The sequence below is a fragment of the Sus scrofa genome, chromosome 1, assembly GCF_054392235.1.
Source record: "Sus scrofa isolate SSC_HxYL_T2T_F1_AM1 chromosome 1, Sscrofa_HxYL_maternal_Yorkshire_Landrace_v2.0, whole genome shotgun sequence".
In the NCBI taxonomy this organism is placed as follows: domain Eukaryota; kingdom Metazoa; phylum Chordata; class Mammalia; order Artiodactyla; family Suidae; genus Sus; species Sus scrofa.
Genome location: NC_139383.1, coordinates 25572808 through 25588864, shown reverse-complemented (window position 1 = coordinate 25588864; position 16057 = coordinate 25572808). Strand labels below are relative to the sequence as shown.

At 35.2% G+C, this 16057-nt stretch overlaps 1 protein-coding gene across 20 annotated transcripts in view; it reads right to left on the bottom strand.

Moving 5' to 3' along the window:
• REPS1 (RALBP1 associated Eps domain containing 1) overlaps positions 1 to 16057 on the bottom strand; it is an 83997-nt gene that overhangs the window by 12980 nt on the left and 54960 nt on the right. For 8 of the 20 annotated variants that reach the window (XM_085025091.1, XM_005659169.4, XM_005659170.4 and 5 more), the window contains 4 exons: positions 12168 to 12289; positions 8448 to 8528; positions 1771 to 1858; positions 933 to 1034 (listed from right to left, as the gene is read on the bottom strand). In XM_085025091.1, the coding sequence (XP_084881217.1) occupies positions 933 to 1034; positions 1771 to 1858; positions 8448 to 8528; positions 12168 to 12289 (393 nt within the window). The remainder of the gene's footprint in view (positions 1 to 932; positions 1035 to 1770; positions 1859 to 8447; positions 8529 to 12167; positions 12290 to 16057) is intronic. The other 12 variants (XM_021087338.2, XM_085025041.1, XM_085025053.1 and 9 more) reach the window with 2 other exon arrangements.

Below are 16057 nucleotides of genomic sequence, written 5' to 3'. Positions count from 1 at the left end.
GGTGTTTGGGATGGAAATGCTACAAAATTGGGTTGCGATGATAATTGCAAACTATAAATGTAATAAATTTCATTGGGTAATTAAAAAAAAATAAAGTGTGTCTCTTAAAGAGAGCATAAAAAAAAAGCCTTTCTAATGGCTTTTCATCTTACACAGTAAAAGTCAGTCTTACACTGCTCCCAAGTTGCTATTCTCCCACTTGCCACATCTGCCTGCCAAATTTACTAACTACTTCTATTCCAGGTGTTTGCTTGCTATTCCCAGAAGAAGTAAATAAGGCACCTTTCCAAAACCCGGTCTTCATATTTACTGTTCCGTGTGTCTTAAACATCCTTCCTTCAGATGCTGACAGAGTAGGATCCCTAGTCTCCTTCAAGTTTTAACTCAAATGTCACCTTTTGGTAAGACCTTCTTTGATCGCCTTATTTAAACTGTCACTCCCTCTCTCCTTTCACAACTTTATTTTTTCCCAGGGTGTTAATTACCTCCTAAGATATGAGTTACTTTTTCCCCCCTTTTCTTCTTATCTCCTCTATAGAATGTAAAGTCATAGATTTTTTTGTTTTGTTTTGTTTACTAATGAATCTTCAGTGTCAAGAACAGAGCCTGGCACACAACATTCCATTAACACTGGGTGAATGAATGAATATAAACACAATTTCTTGTGAGAAAGAAAGGAGCTAGTGGGGAAGAGCCAATGTACTAAATCTGGCTAAGCAAGAGGGATGGCAAACAGGAGGTCTGCCTTAAAATGGGTTTGGTGGCAGTGGCAACCATTTATTCATATAGGGAGTACGGTGTTTATAAGATTGAGTATTCTCTACATTATTCAATGAAGACAACATTAAATGGCTATATATTTGAATTATTCAGACTCTAAATCCAGACTTAATAAACTTCAAATGGGAGAAGTAATGCTATCTCTCACTTACCTACAGTATTTCCAGAAGCAAATTTCACTGATGAATTTATCTTATTTTCTTCTGAAAGGTCAGATGTTTTCACAAGCAATGGGCTAGTGGGATTAGTATGATCTAGGAGAGAATTAATAGGTACAAATACAAGATACAGCTATCTGAATTAATAAATTAATAAACTTCAGAATTCAAGGTAAGACTTTGTTTCAATACTCCAAAGAAGTAGCAGGTAAATCTATGAAATATGAGATAAAATATTTCTACCAGAATAAATATAAACTTTTTACATATAATTTTGTTTTCTGCCACAATGGAAAATATAATCAAAAAGTCAATCTGCATGTTCACACTTTGTTAATTTTATCCCTGTAGGGCAGTTAAACAAAACACCACATAAATAACTAAAATAAGTAATTTATGTTGTTGACTTAAATATAAAACAAATCTCCCTTTAAGAAACCTAACACATTTGATTTAAGATGAGGAGAAACTTCAAAAGAGTTCAAGCAAAATGTATAATTTCAAAACCAAAATTCATCTTAATACGTATCTCTTCAGTTAAAATTTGAACATACTTCAAATGTAAATTCACAACAATGATCATAAAAGCTCAAAGGATATTAGAAAAGCCATATTTTCCAAATGTCTTTAACTTGCTTTTATTTTTAAAAATTGTAATATAATTTTAAAAATGTATATAAGTACAAACTCCCACAATAAATACATAATTGTAGAAGTACTATGTTAAAAAAATAAACTATTAACAAAAGAAATCTGAGCTCAAACAGAATGATTACTTGTGTCCTCCAGTTTGATGCTAATCTAAAAAACAATCCAGCAACAGCTTCCTTACCACTGCTAGTTCTTTTAAGTTCCATTTCCTGCATGTGGATTTTGCTTGGAGTCATACGAATAGGAACTGGATGAACAATAGCAGTATCCTACAGATAAACAGGAGGAAATACAGAATCTGTATTAAAAATGCCGAGCAGATACCATAAAATAATCAAAACTCACAGCACTTTTTGTGGAGTTTCTCATTCACACTAAGGCAAGCATGAAAATTAATTTTTTAATTAAAAGTTTTAGAATTATATTTAAAAAATCAAGTTTACTATATATGTCTACTAATCTGGTTTCTCTTATAAAAAGCACATTTTAACTTTGAGTGATTAAAGATTTGAAGAAAAGACTAATCTTATAAAAATACAATTCAAGATGATATTCAAAGGCAAAATGTCAAATGATCTGACAAAATTATACAAATCCGAATATTTGAGGTTAAGATTTCACACTATTTCATGAGAATCCAAAGACTAAGTAACCAAATGAAGTCATTTTCACTAAACTCCTCAATAAAATTTGACACTTTTCTTTTTCAGAGATAAAACAATGTTAATGAGGTGCCTGTCATATTGTTAACAGTAGGCACAGTATGTACATTCTATAGGTTAGTTCTATAGAATTATTTAAAATTCATGCATAAAACTTCCACAAAGGAACTCATTTTGTAAGAGATGGGATAAGTAAGATCCAACTCTAACATTAATACTTTCCTTAAACTTTTTCATGACTGTTCTACATCTGATAATCCTAAATTTAAGTCATGAGTGGCAGGTGCAGTTAGAGGAGTAAAGGAACTGATAGAATAGACTTTTGAAAAGACTGAAAAGCTATAAGGCAAGGAAGAGAGGATGAAGACAAACTGCAGCCTCTCCCAAAAGGAAGGAGAAAAGGCCTATCTGGGTACCTGGGTAGGCCTGGCCCTAGGAGCTGAGACCCCAGCGGAGGAAGGAGAATGAGAGTAAGCATTTGGCTTAAGAGAGAAGCTGAAAAACTATTACAGGAGCTCAATTCCTTACAAGGATTTAGCTCATATTTTGTATGTACTGCTGCTAAAGACTGAACTTAAGATCCTTAAAATTTGAACAACTGACTAGCAATGAGTTTAAATTTGTAATTTAATGTGAAGGATAATAACCTTTCTTCTTTTTATAAAATTTTTTTATTAGCGTATAGCTGATTTACCATGTTGTGCCAATTTCTGCTATACAGCAAAGTGACCCGGTCATACACATACATATATTCCCTTTCTTTTTTTTTTTTTTTTTTTTTTTTTGTCTTTTTGCTATTTCTTGGGCTGCTCCTGCAACATATGGAGGTTCCCAGGCTAGGGGTTGAATTGGAGCTGTAGGCACTGGCCTACACCACAGCCACAGCAATGCGGGGATCCGAGCCATGTCTGCAACCTATACCATAGCTCAAGGCAATGCTGGATCCCTAACCCACTGAGTAAGGCCAGGGATCGAACCTGCAACCTCATGGTTCCTACTCGGATTCATTAACCACTAAGCCATGACGGGAACTCCCATATATTCCCTTTCTTATATTATCTTCCAACATGATAGATCCCAAGAGACTGGTCCTATGCAGTAGGACCTCATTGCTTACTAAGTAACAGTTTCTATCTACTAACTCCAAACTCCCAGTCCAGGATGATGACCTTTTGGACACTGTTTTGAGATGTATGAACAAAATATCTCTGTTAGAGAAAGTGAAGTTCTAGCATACCATGTCCAGTTTGGTAGGTCTCTTAGCTTACCCTCATAATCTCTAAATTCAAACCATTTATAACAAATGAATTCTTTACTACAATTATACGGGTAAATCCATTTACAGTAATTTCCTGTCCCAACGCCAGTGAGATTCTGGACAGGGTTCACGTATTATCTTATCAACCTGAACTAACATTTCCCCTACAATTCTAAAATTACAGTTATAAAGATGAACATAGTAAATGGATAAAAAATTAGATTTCTCACGTAACAATGAGTCATCATGCTCAGGAAATTATTAACAATATACTCAAGATGTTGTTTGTTAGGTTTACAGTTATAAAAAATGGCTTTAACAATAACTTTATTTTCTTGGAGTTCCCGTCATGGCACAGTGGTTAACGAATCCAACTAGAAACCATGAGGTTGCAGGTTCGGTCCCTGCCCTTTTGCTCAGTGGGTTAACGATCTGGCGTTGCCACCGTGAGGTGTGGCATAGGTTGCAGACGCGGCTCGGATCCCACACTGCTGTGGCTCTGGTGTAGGCCGGGGGCTACAGCTCCGATGAGACCCCTAGCCTGGGAACCTCCATATGCCGGGGGAGCAGCCCAAAGAAATAGCAAGAAGACAAGAAAAAAAAAAAGAATAACTTTATTTTCTTAACTTACAATTTTAATAGCAGAAATAGCTGCTATGAGAATCAAAATTTAACATTAGGCAGGATTAAAGGAGAAAGCATGATAGTTCATGAAACATTAAGTTCTTATTCCAAAACCAAAACTAGGAAAAAAACAAGCAAGGACAAGTTAATAGGTGCTTTAAAACATAATACTGATCTAAAATATATTTTGTGTGTATGTGTATAAAATCACATTAATAAAACTTAAGAACTATTAAGTAGTTGTTTCATATATTTACAATACAATAAAGGGAAGTCACAATAATTACTCCAAGAAAATAAAATTGTGAAGTCTATTCATTCTCTAAATAATTTGCAGAAGTTTTCTATACTAGCAAATAAATTTTCTACTACATGCTTTAGTCATACAACTACTGGTTGCTATAAGCCTGTAATTGCTTTAATCCAGTGGATCCTGCTACTAGCAGGACAAAGCAATTCCTGGAAGCTTTACACAGATGACCAGGTCTAACACCTTAGCCTAGTGGTTCAGAAAGCCCATTTTTTTTTTTAACTCTTTTTATGGCCACACCTGCAGTATAAGTCCCAGGCCAGGGGTCCAACTGGAGCTGCAGCTGCTGGTCTATGCCACAGCTACAGCCACAGCCACACTGGATCTGTGACCTACACCAGAGCTTGCAGCAATGCTGGATCCTTAACCTGTTGAGTGAGGCCAGGGACTGAACCTTCATCCTCGCAGACACTATGTCGGCTTCTTGACCTGCTGTGCCACAATGGGAACTCCTAGAAGCTGCATTTGTGACTGTGATGTGCAGTAAGATAAGAAGCTTTAACTTTAAGCATTTCAACACCCAAATGAAGAAACAGAAATGCCGATAATCCTGAGTCCTCAGTCACGAGATGCCAAAGTAACACTTTTTTCTGCTCCAAATCAGGATCCCCAAATTTAAGAATAGAGAAAGATGTATGAAGACTGATTGGCAAGCTCTGCCTACTTTCTTCAACCTATTCAAATCACCCAAAGCCTCTAGGAATCTCATTCCTAATCACTCATGGCACATTTGTATCATCTATTTGGATACTTGATTTTATATAATTTAGCATTTCACTAAATACTCTACTGTGCTCATATATCTGTATTTCTACTTGCCTTAAATTCTATTTTCCTGTCTGAATCCCTCCCTGCCTTTCTATTGCTGTGTCACTTAGTTCCAGATGCTCACCATCTCACTCTCTCTTGAGCTCATCAATCCTCCACATTGTTGCCCGAGAGATCTTCCCCAGCTACCTCATTGGCACCCCGTCTTACCATGGTACTTCTTGTTAGCGCCCAGTGTCTGTGAGGTTAAGGTCAGATCCTTGGTCTAGCATACAAAGATTTTCCCAGTCAGATTTCAACCACATTCTTGGGCCCCCTTCATGCCCTCATACACATCTATCCTATACTGTCACAACACTGAATTGATTCTGCTGATGATATTCTCTCTGCTTGGAATGTCCTTGTCCACTTCTACCAGTTCAGTTTCACTCAAAACTCAGCAAATATATGTAACCTCTTTTGTGAAAATGTTCCCAAACACACTGGGCTGAGTTAGCCCACGTTCTCTGCCCAGTTTTGTTCATGGCCATATATGATTATTACCACAATCAACTATATTCTAACCATCAACTTATAATGATTAGGCTGTGGTCTACTTAAGACTGAATTTTTTTTTTTTTTTTTGACATTTTTGTATTGCTCAAGAATATCACAGGCATCTGGAAAGCGGCTCTACCAAACTAGGTGAGCTGGCTGGGCATAATCAGTAATCAAACCAACTCCCTTTTCATACCCTGAGTGACTTGAACATTCCACAGAGCTCAGGATCAGACATAAATCATAGCAAAGACTAGTGCATTGCACTGCTCATCAGTCTAGAATTTCCTAGCAGAAACAAATTCTACCAGAAGCTATTAACTGATAAGCAGTTCAACAAAAGTAATCAAGTTTCTGGATATATCAGAAACTCAATTTTATAACAATTCTGGGAGCCTAATAATTAACCATCCCAATTTACATGTGAGATCACTGCACCATGCGACAGCTGTCTCTAAGTGCTAGAGGGCAGTCTGGAGCTCTTCCACAGATGTAAACTTTATTGATCAACTCTAATGATCAAATTTTGGCTTTTAAAAATTATTCCATTAAATATTTCCAACACTATAAGATATATTAAATTCATAATAGAACTGCAGTGTTCTTTTTCTCCCATGTGATTCTCTTCTAATATGAATGGACCTTATTTACTATAATCCTTATTTGCAAAGGATCATACGGGATTGTGGCTACAGGCCATGTTCTGTAAGCAGGCAATATGTGAGGGAAGAATTAAAGCAAGGTGAAGAAACTCAGATTCTCACTGAGAATAGGGCATTGTGCTTGCTGAAAGTTTAAAGTGAGATAACTAGTTGGGGAACAAAGTTTATATTAAAATTTGCCACCATGAAAGAAAAAAAAGGTATTTCTAGGTATCAGATTATAAATATTTAAGACTGCCAACTTGATAAAATTTTGAGGTCTAAATTCAAGTTTAAAATGTCAATTAACCATTTAAAATTTTCCTTCCTAGAGCTTCCTGCTATACCAGAAATAACCAAAAAAAAAAAAAAACCAAAAACCAAAACCCCCCCCCCCCCCCCGTTTGAACAACATCAAAACTAGAATTCACAAATTTGGGTATTATTTTCAAGAAGTTAGAAGAACATCACTGTTACTAAGTTAACTACTTCCCTGCATTTCCTGCCAGTCAGGAATTGATTTATTTTGCCTCTGAGTTCTAGATTTTTACATTTAATGTTCTTTCCTGGCCAAGCAAAAATCACAATACTATGAATTATTATTTTTAATCTCTCTTAAAGGTTAGAGAATAAAAGAGAATATCTTTATAGCTATATCATTCTCTACAAAATACTTTTATTAAGAATTTTCAATAAAATTAACTTGACTGTGTAAGGAAATAAGAATAATATGGAGAAACAAAACTCAGAGCTTAAGTAAAACTTTTTTTAGTTCACGGCACCTGTCACTTTCCAAGGGACCTTAATTACAACTGCTAATAAGCAGCAAACAATTGTTGTGTCGCTTTTTTCTCTTGCATTTTTCAAAGACTAAAATCAAAGATTAATGTTCTCAAAGTACTAGGAAAAGAGAACCCAAAGGCACAGATAATCTACATATTAATTGGTCCCTGAATAATGAACAGATTATAAAAGACACAACACATATATTACGTTTGAATTCAATATAACAGTATTCTTTATTTCAAAAAGATATAAATCCTTTAAAACTACTAAACATACCAAAGATCCATTCATTTAAAATGTTGAAGATGTACTATTATCTTAGTGCCACTTCTCCCAAATCCACATTAAATAAGAAGACTATTTTCACATTTAATTAATAAATGCTGGCTGCCTTTGATCAAACATACAAAAGGAATGCCTTGTATCTCTCTCTTCGTTCTTTCCACTGAACTCATTTTTTAACATCCTACCTTTACACTCTTCTGCCCTTCCGACTTACTTTTTGAAAGGTGCTTACTAGTATGTCATTTTCTTTATAAGAAAAAAATAAACAAGAAAAAGCAGGAGTGAACAGTGACAAGAAGGATTAAAAGCTAAAGTTTTGAAGTTTTCAAATAACTTGAGGGACAGGTGGGGCATATATAAAGGTCAATCTATGGTGATAGAATTTGTTTTAAATCAGGAGGTGAACTTTGTAGCATTTTCAAAGCAACAACACACTGAACCACAGGAAGACAAGACAGAGGCTCCTCTGCACAATGGGAATCTTTGACCAACAACTCTGTATTGTTTTGCTGAGCTTAATTCTCTTGTAACAGAACTCAACATGGTGGTTATATCAAAACTGTACCATCTAAACTGTTAAAAGATGACACTGAATATTTACATACATAGTACATATTACATGATGTGTAAGCATACAAATGAAATAATATTTACTGTCATTACAATGAAATAAGCACTGTATGTTTAATAAAACACACACTCATTAGCAAATGAAAACAAGGTCAACTAAATCAATTGTCACAAAATGCCTCTTTAGACACATATACCAAATCTTAAAAGTTTCTCTCACTAAAATAACTAGAAAATACAAAGAATGATTTTTAAAAAATGTTCTTTCCACCATTAAGCACACAAAAATTGAAAAGCCTGCTACCACTTCCCTCTAGGCACTCCACTGAATCATGCATATCAGCTAAAAACCATAACGAATGGAAATTTGGGTTAATAAAATTAATTTCAAACAAGCAAGCTAAGTGATTGACTTACAGGATCAGCTGGTGCAATGTTAGAATCAAATTGGGTCAGAGTTTGTGAGCTTGAAGAGCGTTCACTAAATGTCTCCCACTGCTGAACAGACAGAGGAGAGACAAGTCAGCATGATGAGAAAGATGGAGTAAAAGATCACTGGAGAAGATTTAGCAAAGTAATTCAGAGGTTGCACTGCAAGTTGTGTTTTGTAGGCCTGACAAATTCCCTAAGTTCCATTTTTCCATAAACTTTTAAACTTAACTATGCTGGGTCATCTTGTAGTTAAAGTGAGCAGCTTCACAATCAAATGTACAGTAGCTATTGCAATCTCTATGGAAGAGATTCAAATCCTTACAGAATTCAAACTCAAAACACAATAAAGGAACAGAGTATAAATGTGACAAAATTAAAAAGTAAAGGGGTTTGTTTTGACTGGAGAAAGAATAACTTCAAATTCTTTTAAAATCCAAATGTTAATGCATTGGTTTGGCTATGCTAATGAATCCTGAGTACCAAATTTTGGTCAAAACAAAGCAAGTCAGTGTGACTTGCCAGTGCGACCCCTGAAAGATGATTCTATTATGTACGTGCACATATTACATATAGATGTATATATATGTATAGATATTAAATAAAATATAATTGAGATAAAATGCGAAGATTTCTGGAATTAACACATGTTTGAGCTTATGTCAATCTATAGCAAGTCAACCCCTGCAATCAGCATTACGAACAGGGCCATGCCAGATCACAAGACAGAACTGCTCATCAGGCACCCGCCTCCAACCCCATGCTAGAAAAATTAGAATGCGGCCACAATGAAAGCAAATCAAGCAACTGAGTATGTTATATATAGAAGATGCTACTCTTCTAAAAGAGGTACACAAATATCATACCTCAAATTAGGTGGTGTGATAGGTGATTTTTTTTTTTTTTTTAATCTTTTTGCCTTTTCTAGGACTGCTCCCTTGGCATATGGAGGTTCCCAGGCTAGGGGTCTAATTGGAGCTGTAGCCACCGGCCTATGCCAGAGCCACAGCAACACGGGATCCGAGCCACGTCTGCAACCTACACCACAGTCATGGCAACGCCGGATCATTAACCCACTGAGCAAGGCCAGGGATCAAACCCGCAACCTCATGGTTCCTAGTTGGATTTGCTAACCACTGAGCCACGACGGGAGCTGTGATACGTGATTATTAATTTTAGTAAATTACATTTGATCTTAGCAATAAATAACATGATTTTTATATCAAAATCATTAACATTATTATTAAAATTTGATTCTAAAGAATTTTCAGTTATACTCTGAAGGAAAAACACCTGCACATATACAATATATACACACGAATGTTTACACATAGACATCTCACCCATTAACCAAAATCCTCTTTTTATATACACTATGGAAAAGTATGCATTTTGATGCTTCAAAGTTCAACTTAATATTTAAAATAGTGATATTCAATTTGAGAAGACATATAAGGAAATTAAATATTAGCAAATGAACACATTAATAAAAATTATCTACTCAAATGGCTAATGTAATCCACAGTAATTCACTTTTTTTCACTTTCAAGGAAGTGATGAACCAAATTTGTTAATACAATTAGTTTCTTCAATAATTATTGTTGCATAGGTATAGAAGGAATTTTTAAAATCCTAATTATCTAACTGTGGAGAAAAGCTAAAATGCAGAATATTTTTTTCCAAAAAGAAGACATTTATTTACCTATTGGCGGCATGAGATTTTACTTGGTTTCCCAAGACTATGTAAGTTATTTGGAGAGCAGAGAAACACTCTTATCTTTGTTAACTTTAACATAATGGCTAAGAGTACAGGCTCTGGAAGTAGACTACTAGAATTCTACTTATGCTGTACATCTTAGGCAAGTAATTTAACCTCCCTGTGTTCCAGTTTCACCATCTCTAACATGAGATTAATAATGCCTGCATCACAGGATTGTTAGAAAGATGTAAAGAGTTAGTATATGTAAAAAGCTTTTTGAACAGAATTGGCATATCAAAAGTGCTCAATAAATGTTAGGGATTATTATTAGTGTTATTATTATTTATCCCCTACAATGCCTCATCCACATTTACAGGTGCTGAATAAATATTTGTTGAAAGGATATTAGTACTTTGATTAAAATTTAAAATATAAATTCCAATTATAAGTAGATTTTTTAAATAAACATCATTAAAATATGTCAAAAATCAATGTTAGTTTTCACAACATTTTGATTTGCTACACATAGTAAAAAAAAAAATCACTGTTAACAAATACTACAAAATGAAACTTGCTAAGTATATTTTAAAAAGGAAAATGCAACTGCTTAAATCAGATTTGAAGGGGATTTCCATTCCTCCTCTTTAATGATCACATGCAATTTTATTTGGAATGAAGGTGGGCTTTAGATTTGAGATTCTGTAGAAAGAATTGCTTTTACTTTTGAACTGATATCAGTAAAAATATTTTTAATTTGATATTGCTTAGATAAATGACTGAAGTGAATAAATGCAGCAAAAACAGTGGTTTCAAAAACACTGACCCTATTCTCTATAAAGTCTCTCCACTACTAAATTTCAAGGCTTAAATTTCCTCCTAGAAAAACACTCACACAAAAGGTCTGACATCTGACAGCATGCTGTTTGGTATGTCATAATGTCTGAGAAGGTATCTGTGACTATGTCATATAACAGCAGCAAGGACTTTAAAACTGCCAGTTACTTCTCTGTTTTCCGACTGTCCAAAATTAACTAGTGTCTCTTAAACCAAGTACTTTTCAGGCTTTAAAAGCATGAAAAGCATAGAAGCTTAGAGTTCCTTCCTGAAAGTCAACAAACTTTTTTATTATCACTCTAAAAGTGACAGAAAAACTGTAAGAAAAAACCATTAAGTTGTTCACAAAGCAAACTGCTCTAACAGGCTGAGCCATAGTTTTAATTGGAGTTCTACAGAGCATCAGGTTTAACAGAGGGGCCTCAGGAGGTGTACTGGAGAGGCAGGGCCTCGGGTCCTCTTCCCTCACTCTAATCAGAGTGGCCTTACTTTCACTGTCTTCTGTAATGGAGTTCCACAGTCATGGGGGAGGAAGGAATGCATTTTTCTCAAATTCTGTTTTGCATGTTATGCTGGATCTTACATAACATGATCTTTATATAAAGTGGTCTTTAACTGCTGCATTTAATAAGGTTAAATCATTCCATTTTATATTAAATAAAATAAATTATTATGAATTGCTTGGGCTATGGAAAAAACTGTATCATGTGGAAAGCTGGATTAGTGGCCTCTATACCACTTCCAATATTGAGTTTCCAAATTTGTTATCTCAGGCTTTGCTTACAGGAATGAGAAGGTAGTGTGACAGTGCAGGTGCGCTAGCTGACTGAATACCAAAGCACTTGTGTTCAAACCTCAGCCCTTGTCCCTCACTGGCTATTTTGTCCAAGACATTCACCATTTTGATATTAAGACTGAGTGTCTGCCTCGTCTTAACTCACAAGGTTTTAGTAGGAATGAATGGTGGAAACTAAACGATAGTACATAATATATGAAAAAATATTCTGAAAACCTCAAAGAGTCATATAATTACAAACATCTATCACAGCCACATTTGATATGGTCCCTCAACTATGCATGCACACAGAAGGAGCTATATGCTGAAATTACTCTGCTTAGAACTTCTTACCTTAAAAAAGTTAATGTTAGTGAAAGAAAAGGGAAGCTTTGCTAACCTCACTGCTCTGATTCAGCTCAGGCCAAGTCTGGTTTAGTGATGGCATTGATGGCGACTTGCTTGGAGGTGCTTCTGCAGGAGAGCCTGAATAACCTACCTCACCTGGCTGATCTCCAACGTCTGCAATTTAAAAATAGAGAAATTCTCTATAAACAATGTATTTTAGTTTAGGAATATTTACTCATTAAAAAAAATGAATAGAGAATTTTTCACAAGTAGTAATTTATATTCTGAACTTCTTTTCCTCATTTTCCCAAAACAAACATTTTAACAATCAGACAATCAAGTGATATTTACTCTGGCTACTTACTGTCTACCTGAAACCAGAGTTTTCCATGAAAATGAAATCTAGTTACAAATAAATAGAAAAAAGGTAATGAATATAAGAATGCAATAGGGCACATGCTTTGAATCCTTTTCTAATAGGGATGGATTTGTACCACTTTCCAAAGTGTATTCCATGGAGTAATCAGTAAGGTATTTTTTTTTTTTAATTAGGTATTCTGCTCAAATAAATATGAGAATACCGTACTTCCTATTGGTGTGTCCTCACACATATTTGCATATCAAAGACTTGTCTTGTCTCAGAGCAAATAAACTTTATTTAAATCAGTTTATCCCAAACACAAACCTTTTTTCAATCAGATAAAAATCCCTCAATGTTTCCTTGGCACATACTTTGGGATCTGCTAATTTATGCTAATTCACTGGCATTTTCTCTACAAATCTTCCTCCTTACCAAGAAGCAGCATATATTTGCAAGGTAGACAGCAAGAAGTGAGGAAGATTCCAGGCATGAGCAAAAAGCAAAGTCAATGAGCCCACATGAAACAAACTTTTATCATTAGCCTCACTAGCATTTATAGACAACTGATAGAGTTATAAATCCATGACACACTTTCAAAGTGGTTTTTAGTGTTGTGGTATCAAACTCTACTTTCAATTAGTTAAGGCCTCATTTAAACTCTCTTAAACTGTGATTTAAAAACAGAATAAACTGTGATTTAAAAACAGAAGGAATTTCAATGGTACTAAATTCTCATTCCAATTTTGCCACGTTTGACACAGTTTTGAACATAATCCCGGTCTGAAAGTCATTATTAATTGCCAAATTAATGGGGAGAACCTAATCTGCTTAGAACCTGTATCAAAAATAGGATTCTAATATCAGTCATTATCTCATTGTTTCACCATGGGCAAGTTGAACAAAACTGCACCTGAGTTTCTCCATCAGAAACAAAGACATTAGCCGTAAAACGTTAGTGTTACACTTCAAATTCCTACATAGCAGCTATATAACTTAGCAATGTATAGGTTCTAACCTTCCAATCTATTCATTAGTAAATCCTTCACCTTTTAGCGCCTAATACAGGACCTAATACATACAAGGCATTCATTTACTGAATGAGTTACTTTTTGTGTTATTCATTTTAACTCATTATCCTTTACTGTTATTTTCCTAGAACCTAAATTAACTACTGATACTTTGAAAAGTTCTCAAAATTCTTCTTCACTGTTACATCACTATCTCAAAATACTTCCTTTTGACTCACTCTGACATTATTTTATAGTCATATCACATTATAAGTTCTAATTTGTAGTCTAATTTTATCATACTTTGATAAATTTTTGTTTTCTAAGATCAAAAATTGTTGCTATTTTTCTTAATTCTATTCCTTTCTCAATAAAGGCATGAGAGTGTATGAAACAGTAAGAGGCAGAAATGCTTCAGATAATGTTCTATCAAGACCTCTTAACACAGAGCTCTTAGGAAAGTGAATGAAAAAATAACTATTGATAAATAGTAGCAGCAAATTCCTTGTGAGGATAGCTCGTAGTTTTTGGTATGAACAAAAATTGTGGACTATTTTCCCCCATGGTAACAAAGGGAAAGGGAGTTAAGGAAAGAAGGATAATGGCTACAGATATGACAGTTTACTGGAAGGGAAACTCTGTTAGAAGGATGGTAAATGAAGAAATGTCTTTAAAAGATCCCCAAAAGCAGATACTAAAGAAGAGAAAGCTAGAATAAAAATAGTATTAACTATAGGATGATTAATTTTCCAAAGAGCCTATTTAAAAGTCACACTAGGAGTACCCATCGTGGCGCAGTGGTTAACGAATCCGACTGGGAACCATGAGGTTGCGGTTCAATCCCTGCCCTTGCTCAGTGGGTTAACAATCCAGCGTTGCTGTGAGCTGTGGTGTAGGTCACAGACGTGGTTCGGGTCCTGCGTTGCTGTGGCTCTCGCGTAGGCTGGCAGCTACAGCTCCGATTGGACCCCTAGCCAGGGAACCTCCATATGCTGTGTGAGTCGGCCCAAGAAATGGCAAAAAGACAAAAAAAAAAAAAAAGGCCACACTATATTATTTCTTAAGTTTCAAAAGTCATCTTAGGGCAACGGGGACCCTGACTGGACTGTCCAGACCTCTGTTATCCTGTCAGTCTTCTACTGATAAATTTAGGGTAGAGTGTATGCCACCCCCACTGCAGGAAGTTATGGTTTAGGATGGATTCTGGATACCAGTGGGTGCAGCCCTTCGAGGCTGCGAAATGAAGTATTATTCAAAATAATCATGCTTCATAATCATTCCAATACAGTTATTTTCCTGGAGTAATAGTTCTTAAATTGTCAACCATGGACTGCTGGGAGTCCCCATGACTCTGTTAGGGAGGCCTAAAAAGTCAAAATTATTTTAATAATAGTGATAATGCTTTTTTTTCCTGTGTTGGCCTATGCGCTGATGGTGCGAAAGCAATGGTGGGTAAAACTCCTAGCTTATTGGCAAGAATCACGGCAGTGGCACCTAAATGTACCAGCAGTCACTGTATTCTTCACCACCACACATTCCAGATAAAATAAATAAAAATAAATCAATAAATATGCATGGCAAAGAACGTTCAAAATTAAGCAGTAAAAATTATTACTTTTATTAAATCTCATCCCTGGAAACACATTTTTAAAATTCTCTGTGTGGCAAAATGGGAAATACATACAAAGCACTTCTCCATATCAAAGTGTAATTGTTGCCTCAATGGTTGTCTACTTGTGTTATTCAGTTGTCAGCTGGACAAGTCCCTTTTTTCATGGAACACCACTTTTCTCGAAAGAACAGCTGATAAACTGTAATTATTCAGACATGCTAGGTAGGGATGTTCTCAGAAATGAGTTAAGTGATCCTATCCCTTCAAGGAAAATAGCTATTTTCAAAATTTGTTACTAATGACAAAGTTCAAGCTTTTAAATGACAATTAGAAATATGGAAAATGGGTATCCATGTCTACTAGCTCAAGCGCTTCCCAGTACTAAAAATACTTCTTTAATAAGACAGGTTGTAATGTTAACAAATAAGCTTTTTGATAATTTATAATAAAATGTCCCAACATCTAAAACATCTGCGAAATTTAACAAACTGATATTTTATAAATAATCAATGTACTATGTTACAAACCCATACATGGGTAAAAGAGTCATTCAAAATACAAGAGAGATCTACAGATTTTAATGTAATAGTACAAACAAACAATTCATTAATATATGTTTCAGTTTTCAAACTGCAATTAACCTTTAAGAAATTACCATTGTTTGAGTTTTGGTGTAGTACTAATAGTAATAACCATAATTATCCAAACAATTATGCTCCATAATTATTCTGATACAGTTATTTTCCTGGAGTGATATGTACAGTAATATCCATAATTATCTGAAAGTAGTTCTCCCTTTTACTATGTGAGGCCAAATTTTCTTCATGTACTAAGGATTGGCAACCTTTTCTTTTTTCCTTTTTAGGACCGCACCTGCGGCATAAGGAAGTTCCTGGGCCAGGGGTTGACTCGGAGCTGCAGCTACTGGCCTATGCCACAGCCACAGATCCCAGCCGCCTCTG